Here is an 8,124-nt window from a genome sequence, read left to right on the forward strand (position 1 = left end):
GACGATGCCAGAAGAGAATGTTTGAAGAGAACCAAAAATGTATTTAACACTGAATGTCCTCACTCGTGCGCCGCCCTGCTATTTGCCTTCCATGTCCGTGAACGCCACTCTTCTAAATATGTCAAAATGATGTACCCTTAAGACAAAAAACCTCAAAAGACAAAACCCCATTGCTTCAGCTCTATCCTCCTCACTTCTAGCATCCCGAGCTTTACAGGGTTGCGCCTGCTTAAAAGCGCTCCCCGTACAGGCGCACACGGTAAAAGCAGGTGTGTGCCTTGGCACCGTAGTTGCTCACAGCGCGGACAATCACATGGTCCGTCGCGACGCCCAAGTTGAGCAACTCGTCGCTCAGCCTATGCACCTGCACGCCGTCGTGAAGCTGGACGTCCTCGTACACGAACTGGCCAATCTTGACGAATCGCTTCGGAAGCTCCGCGGGGCTGACGTTCCAGCCCTCCTGCTGCTGCTGTCCCCAGTCATCCAAGGGGTAGATGTCCGGAAAGTGCGTCGCCGAAAAGTCCCTGACGAGCTCGCGGAGGTCCGGATCGACGTCGGCGTAGACCTCGATCTCCTTGGGTCGGGCGTCCGGATCTGTCGTGGCGGCGGCGACGATGTGCTCGACCACGACGTGCCGTGGCACGATGCGGTAGCCGAGATGCACGGCCAGGATGGCGCCGTGCGGGTTGCCCCTGCGGTTCTGGGAGCGTGCCGCGCACCAGCAGTCCCCTTCGTCAGACCACGGCTCGAGGGCCGCTCGCACGATGGGCGTCTGGACACCTCGGAGACCCTTCTGCTTCACGTACAGCGAGTTTGCGGGCGGTTCGAACGTCGCTGAGCTGTGCTGGACGTCGATTGTCGCTCCAGAACCGACACCAAAGTAATTAATCTGGTGTCGCAAGACGCTGTCCCAATGCGAGTGGATTTGGCCGCGCGCCATGGCATCCAGATTCAGGTCTGCAACGGCCTTGCTGACCATGCCGTGCACGAGCGTGACCATTTCTGCCCTTCTCATGCTTTCCGGGACGCCTTTGCCGGCGAGCTCGACAGCCTCACGGACTAGGTTCTCCAGCTGAGGCTGAAGCTCTGCGAATTCCGCGTGGACCTCTGCTCGGTGTGTGGCGAATTCACTCTTGATATGGCTCAGAAATTCTTCTCGGGAGATGACAGTGGAGCTTTTATTGCTCTCGTCAATGTGCTGCTTGACGATGCGCTGCAACTGCTTCTCGAACTCTTTCTGAGTCCCGGCGCTATTGATCTGGTTGATCGCCGCCCCAAGCATCGTGATGATTTTGGCCTGGTTGTTCTGGATCCAATCTTCCCAGAACCCTATCACACCTTGCTTCACGCGAAGCTCCATGTTCTGCACAGTGGCGTTGATTTGCCCTGTCAACACCGGATCACCAGCCATGCGCTCCGCAATAGCTTGCCAGTGCGCTCCCGATGCGATCTCGTACCTGCTTCCCTTTTGTTCGAGAGTAAGGAAGTCACCATCGCGATGGATGAGATCTCTCAGCGCATGCCAGAATTCTTGCGCGACCACCGGCTTGCCGTCTTCCAGTTGAATATGTACCAATTTTGGTACAACTGCTTCTAGTTTCTTCAGCGAACTCTCATGCAGCTTCCCTGCTTGTTGGACACGCTCAAATTCGCGTTGGTACTGTCGCAAGTACTCGTCCAAGCGGGCAAAGCCGTCATTGTCCAGCTGTGATAGGTCAGGCAGTAAAGAAGGCTGGCCCCAAGTTGGCCAAGAGAACACAGGCAGCATCTCGTGAGCTTTACCGGTCATGTATCCCAAATTTGGCCAGTGTGCCTTAGGCATTGAAAGAAGGCGAGCCATACTAAAGTCACCATCGATTTTGCCGAACAGGGTTGCATGACTGACACTGACCAAGGTGATAAGCGCAATAACTGCAGCGACGAAATAGAGCACCATTTCCAACGAAGAGAAGAGACCATCGATGACCGTTTGTGTAAACAGCCTCTGGAGCCATTCCAGCACGGAGGAGTATACAGAACTGAGTCCCCAGCATAGAGCCTCGAAGTAGGTGTACGGATTCAGCAGCTGCCACCAGTCGATAGCGTCTATAAGCAAATCATCTTGGTCGCGCAGCGCGTAGCGGCAGATATAGGGCAATGATGTTATGGGCCTCATCCATGTCCAGCCACGCTGCTCACTGTCTACCGAGTCACTTTCGCTGGACTCTATCTCCCGCTGCATGGCATCGTCCATTGCGCTATGATTCGGCGCATTGTGTGAGCGGGTAGAGAATGGGCTAGCCGCGACCGCATATTCTTTGGCCTGGGTGAAAAGACTAGGGCGAACTGCTGTCTCTTCTTCCGGCTCGACCGTTCCGCGGTCTGAGTTTCCGCTTCGCGGACGCACTGGTGTTCGTTGGCTGGTCTCCGGCCGTTGCGAAAATCGCTTGCCAGCTGCAAAGCCGCTCTCTTCAGTTGCCCTCTCTCGGGCTGCCGGGAACACTTGTGTGCCGTTGGAGTTCGGGGTAGGGCTCTTCTGGGGTGGGCGGAAGATACTGGTAGAACTCGCCGCCCGCCCTGGTTGTTGAGATTCAACGCCGGCCGTCCAGGGATTCGGCAGCTTCCCACGTCGGGGATTGCTGCGCAGACCGGGTGTATCCTGTACGTTTGGGGGACTGAGCCCTTCGTCTTCGGCAATAGACGAAGGGGGAGGCCCTCTTGGCGTATCGGAAGGCGGCTCTTGGGAACCAGCAGTTTGATGCTCTGCATTTCGAATCTGCGACCTTGTAATATGCCTTTGACGGCTTCCGATGGCTGGTGCATTGCCTGAAGTCAATGCTATCGCGGCCTCGCCATAGAAGTCGCCTTCTTCTAGGAAACTGCGCGCATCATCTGTATCGCTCCCGTCATGTATATCGCTGCCGTCATCCTCTTGCTCTGCCGGGGCTGTGGACACGGCAGTTTTTGATGCTGACTCTGCTTTCATTAGCAGAAATTCCTTAGGAAGATGCCGAATGACAAAAAGGACTTACTCTGCAGAGGCGTGAACGAGGGCGGCGGCATTGCAAGCTGGTCAGCGGCTTGTCGGCTTGCTTGGTCTTTGTCATGATCAGAACGGTCAGCCTCCAGAAGAAACAAGTCCTGATTTGACTGTCGCCGCTCGTCTGCCGCTCGTCGCTCCTCGTGTCTGCTGAGAGCTCCCCGAACTGCTCTGCTCAGGTCGACAACGGCGCCGCGATGGGCGGGCCTTGCGGGCGCGGGTTCCGCGCCGGCTCCGTATGTATACTGGCGGTGGGCGCTTGGAGTGTTGGGAAGAGGGGGGAGCGTGGGCATGCGAAACTCGTTTGTGTCGCCCTCTGGCGCACGAGTTGCTCTGGCGCGCTCACGATCGAGACGCGGGCGATAGGGGGTTCCTGGTAGTGGCATTTTGAGGCGGGAAGGGCTTGAATGAATTGAAGTGGGGGTCGCGTTTGAAAAGTTCGATAAGTGTTGATGACGAGAAAAGCTGCGGTGACTTAAGGGCCCTCTTTAAAGTGAGAGGACTGAGGCCAAAGTCAACTCGCGGGTCATGGACTGCCCGGGCCAGGACGGCCGAAGCCGCTGCAGGTCTGTGCAGGCGGATAGTCAGGCGCAACGTGGCGAGTGCTTGTGCGTACTCGTCTTTGAGCTATATCGAGAGCCTCAATGGGCCTTTGTCTTCGACGGTGATATGAAGGTGAGATGTCCGGTAAGAAAAGGCGTCAGTGGTGAGCTGGGCGGATAAGGTGGACCCAGCGGACCGGGTGGCGCGCGAACCTCTTTGTCGAGAGCTGGGCGGAATGGTTCCGACACAATAAAGATGTGGTGGTGCTGTTAAAGAACTCTATACCTGATTCTATAAAAATAAAAATAAAGAAGGATTTGTGAAAACCAAAATCTGCCGACCGGGAAAAGTGAACATGAGCTGAACGGGCGGCCTTATATGGGCGTGTTTTGGTTGCGAGTTATTAACTATGAGGAAGCGCGACTTTGGTGGCTGCGTGTCGAGCCCGAGGATTAGGCGGAGCCGCTCGTGGCTATCGGGTGGCTGGTGGAGGACAAGTACAACGCGACTCTGCATATACGGGATATTTGCGCGACTGAAGCGAAATACAATCCAAAGATCCTGGCGATATATTTCGTGCAAGTCATGTTATTGCTTTCCTTGTTTTGATTTCCTTCCAAGTCATCGTCTACAAAGGCGCCACAAGGGGGTTGTGATATGGTGTGGCTAGTCTGTGGCACGATTTGTGGCTGACAAAGCGACAACTTGAGAAGCGGCTTGTATGTAGGCGCATGTTAATTAGTGTTGTAACGGCTAATTAGAACTATAGATAGCCACTTGGCGGATTGGCTCTGATTTTATCAGGTGGACTTTTTAACAAAATTATCGATTACGTCTCTCCACAAATTGGGATCTGATCAGCGTGGATGCAACGAACAATGCCGCAGATCCCATCCGGCTGGCGGTGTGCGGAAGTAAACGGTTCAGGATAGATTTGCATGACAGGAAAGGCTGAAACATGCGCAGCATGTTGCGGCAAGCGGCCAATCGGATCTTTGTGGTACAGCCTTCTGCAAACTTTTCATTTAATGCTCATCAATACGAGAACAGTAAATATCACCGCCCCTGCATCCGGTGCAGAAGTAGCTTTCATCACAGCTGACTTTAATTCGCGGCGTAAAACAGTACTCCGCCAGCCAATTTAGCGCACTATGCCTGACATGCTCTGGCTGGCGCAACGTTATTAACCCGTTATTAACCAATGACGCTATTTTCTGTTCCCTAAGAGAAGATTCTAAGCGCAGGCTAATAGTTACTATAGGTGTTAGTATAGGGTTTTATATTATATATTATATAAAGAATAATTATAATAATACGTTATTCACTTATTTATAGTATACTAAAATACCCACTTTCTAAAAGTTATTTTTAGCACTTTTATATTTAGTAGTTAATCTATAGAGATTTATTATAACTACTCTACTTTACTAGTTAGTATATTAAAATAATAAATATAATAATATATTAAGGTTCTTTACTACTCTCCTATAATAGTAGCTTAATCCTAATCTATAGTTAGTCTCTTTCTTAAGAAGAGAGTTAGTTTAAATATATAAAGTATTAATAAGTAGTTATTATAATATAAGTTATAGTAAGAGATATCTCCTAATAGTAGAGTCATTATTTAGATTAATTAGTAGAGATTTAGTTTAACTATCTACTAGAAATCCCCTTTTTTATATATTTATTCTATTCTCTATTATATTATTTAGATTACTTAGCTTACTTTATAATCCTAATAATCCTTCTAGCTTACTAGATTATCTTAGTAATCTATTAAGCTATTATATAACTTTCTATTCTATTTAAGTACTAGTATACTTAACTCTAGTCTACTTTACTTAGCTTTATATATATATTTATAGTATTAATAATAATAATCTTCTAATTTTATTTATATTAATTAAATATATTCTTAATATTATTTATAGTTAAGTATAGTATAATGTTACGAATCAAGAATGTATGCAAGGCAGCCGGGGAGGCGGCCCAAAGGAGCGACCAGGCGGGCGCCTGCAAGTCGTCTAGATAGGATGCAAGGTCACGTGACTGGATCACCGTGGATCACGGTGAGCCAGAGGTGATCCCACACAAGCATCAGGATCACTTGGATCACTGGTGATCCAGAGTGATCCAAGGAATACAGTAGAGGATAGGTGGATATATAAGGAAGGGGATTTCCCTAGATAGACAGCTAGATCTCTACTGATCAATCTAAGCAATAGTTCTACTATTGGGAGTAATCTCCTAAACGTGACTCAAGCTACGATACTGCTCATCTGCACCTGTGGTGCATTCAACCTGACTCACTTCCTAAGAAACAGATTTACTGTGGATTAGAGAAGAGCCACCGTTACATATAAGTTAAATAATCCTTCTTTATTCTAAAGCTTCTAGACTATCTTAACTTAATCCTAAAGATAATATCTAGTTTTATTATAAAGTAAAAAAACTTTATTAAAAGTTAAATTTTAATATTATTTAAATATAATCTATTTTATATATTTTAAACTTATTAAAAATAACTTATAGTAATAATAGTAAGTAAACTATAGTAGTTTTAATCTTAAATAATATAAAAGGAAAATATTCTTTATAATATATAATAGTAAATATATTTAAAAAGAGGTTCTAAAAACCTATATTTAATAGTTTATTAAAGAATTAATTATAAGTTTATTTACTTACTTTAAAGCCTTTATAATACTATAGTCTATTATATTTACTAGTTTCTTTATTATTAAAAAATAAACTTTTAATATTATTACTAAAAGTATTAAATAATTATAACTTATTAATACTAAATAGACTATATATTATTATAAATTAATTAAATATTCTTTAAATATCCTCCAAGTTACTATATTTTCTATAGTAACTTAATACTTACTAGATACTTAAAAGAATAGTAGAAAAAGTAGATTTTTTACTTCTTTTAGTAAGTCTAAAAACTTATATAAAACCCCTACTAGCTTAATATATAACCTTTAATTCTATTTAAAAGTTGTATAAAAGCTATAAAGATTTATATATAAATTCTTACTAATTTTAGTAAAGTGTGATTTTTATATAGATAGGTCCTAAGTTACCTCTAAGTATCCTATTAAAATAAACTTAAGATTATAGCATAAACTGTGCTTTAGTATATGCCGATGCTGGTAGTAGACGTTTCCGGCGACGATTAACACGTCGGTGCGGGGTAGCATTCCTCAGCCGCCACTACCATTCCAGAACTAATCAGGAGACTGTAAAGTAAACGCATCTACGGCTCACTACGGAGTAAGCTAACTCCGTTTGCGAAAGTGCGAGCTGCAGCTGGCAGGCCGTTGATCTCTTATCTTGTCCTAATGAGCTTAACTCTTCCTTTTCTCATCATCTACACGACAACCTAAGTAGCCCATATCAGAGGGCGAAAACGTGCATGACTGTAGAAATCCTTAGGATTGGCCGGACTTCAGCAGATAGAATCAACTCTTACAATATAACTAGATGACTAAGTCTGAGTAGGGCCGTTACTTTAATACATTTTATTAGTAGTCCTTATCCTAGTTTTAAAAAAGAAAGTAATTCTGTGATTATCTGAATATTAAGTAAGCGTTATTAATAAATCACATTTTACACGAGATCTTGCCCCAGCCCCTAGACCTAAATAGGCATGAGGTCCCAGCGGCGGGCATTATCATAAGGATCGGGTTTCACGATCTTGACGTCGTAGTCCCACGCACCGACGACCCGGTCGTCATCATTGACAAGGCTGATGATGCCCTGATTGTACTTGAATTGCTGGCCCTCGCCCCTGTAGCCCTCCTGTGTGGCGGTAGACTCGGGTTCGAGGTTTTTGAAGGTGAGGTAGAGGTTTGAGTGCACGTTGACGAGGCGGCCGTCTCGGTAGGTCCAGCGCTGGTTAGAGTTATCCCCGCTCGGGTTGTAGTTATAGTCAATGATGGGATTGCCGGCGTCGGGGGACATGTCCTTGTCGTCGAGCACGCGGTGGTTCTCGCGGTTGCGGATGATGAACTGGCCGCCGGGGAAGGACATTTTTGAGGAGTTGTAAAGAGTATAGTAAGAGCAAGAAGAATATAGAGTATACTTAGCTACACAACTAGGTATGTCTTATGCGGGGAGTTACTCGTGCTTATATAGCTAATGCAGTAACTAAGCTTTCCCTTACCTTATAGTAATACTAGCTGCTGATTTGCTAAATGCTATAATGAGGGGGATATACTGTTTACTATGTAATAAAAATGTAAAAGTTTACTATATAGTATAGCGTTGGCCTATTACCTTATAGTGATATCACCTACTAATCTGCTGAATGTTATAATGTGGGGTATATACTTTTTACTACGTAATAAAGATGTAAGAGTTTACTATATAGTATAACATTAGCCTAGAACTATAAGGTTAGAGTTATTAGTATATTAGGGTATAGAAAGTAGTTCTATACTATATATGTAGCTGAGTATTACTAAGGTCTACTAAAAAGTCAAACCTTCGCTGCTTGCAACAACCTTTGTGTAACGGTGGCTCTTCTCTAATCCACAGTAAATCTGTTTCTTAGG

The 8,124-nt window shown here is 45.6% G+C and overlaps 2 protein-coding genes across 2 annotated transcripts; both read right to left on the reverse strand.

The window, feature by feature from the left end:
• Positions 1-229: 229 nt before the first annotated feature.
• ISF_06891 (spindle pole body-associated protein sad1) lies at positions 230-3,405 on the reverse strand (the record flags this gene model as incomplete). The annotated part of the gene is made up of 3 exons (XM_018850495.1): positions 230-1,705; positions 1,892-2,955; positions 3,012-3,405. 3 exons carry the CDS (start codon positions 3,403-3,405, stop codon positions 230-232), a joined length of 2,934 nt encoding a protein of 977 aa, XP_018702535.1.
• Positions 3,406-7,207: 3,802 nt separating this feature from the next.
• On the reverse strand, positions 7,208-7,600 carry ISF_06892 (conidial wall protein; the record flags this gene model as incomplete). Its single annotated transcript, XM_018850496.1, has 1 exon — positions 7,208-7,600. One exon carries the CDS (start codon positions 7,598-7,600, stop codon positions 7,208-7,210), a length of 393 nt encoding a protein of 130 aa, XP_018702536.1.
• Positions 7,601-8,124: the final 524 nt, after the last annotated feature.

The sequence above is a fragment of the Cordyceps fumosorosea genome (genome assembly GCF_001636725.1).
Source record: "Cordyceps fumosorosea ARSEF 2679 chromosome Unknown scaffold_18, whole genome shotgun sequence".
Lineage (NCBI taxonomy): Eukaryota > Fungi > Ascomycota > Sordariomycetes > Hypocreales > Cordycipitaceae > Cordyceps > Cordyceps fumosorosea.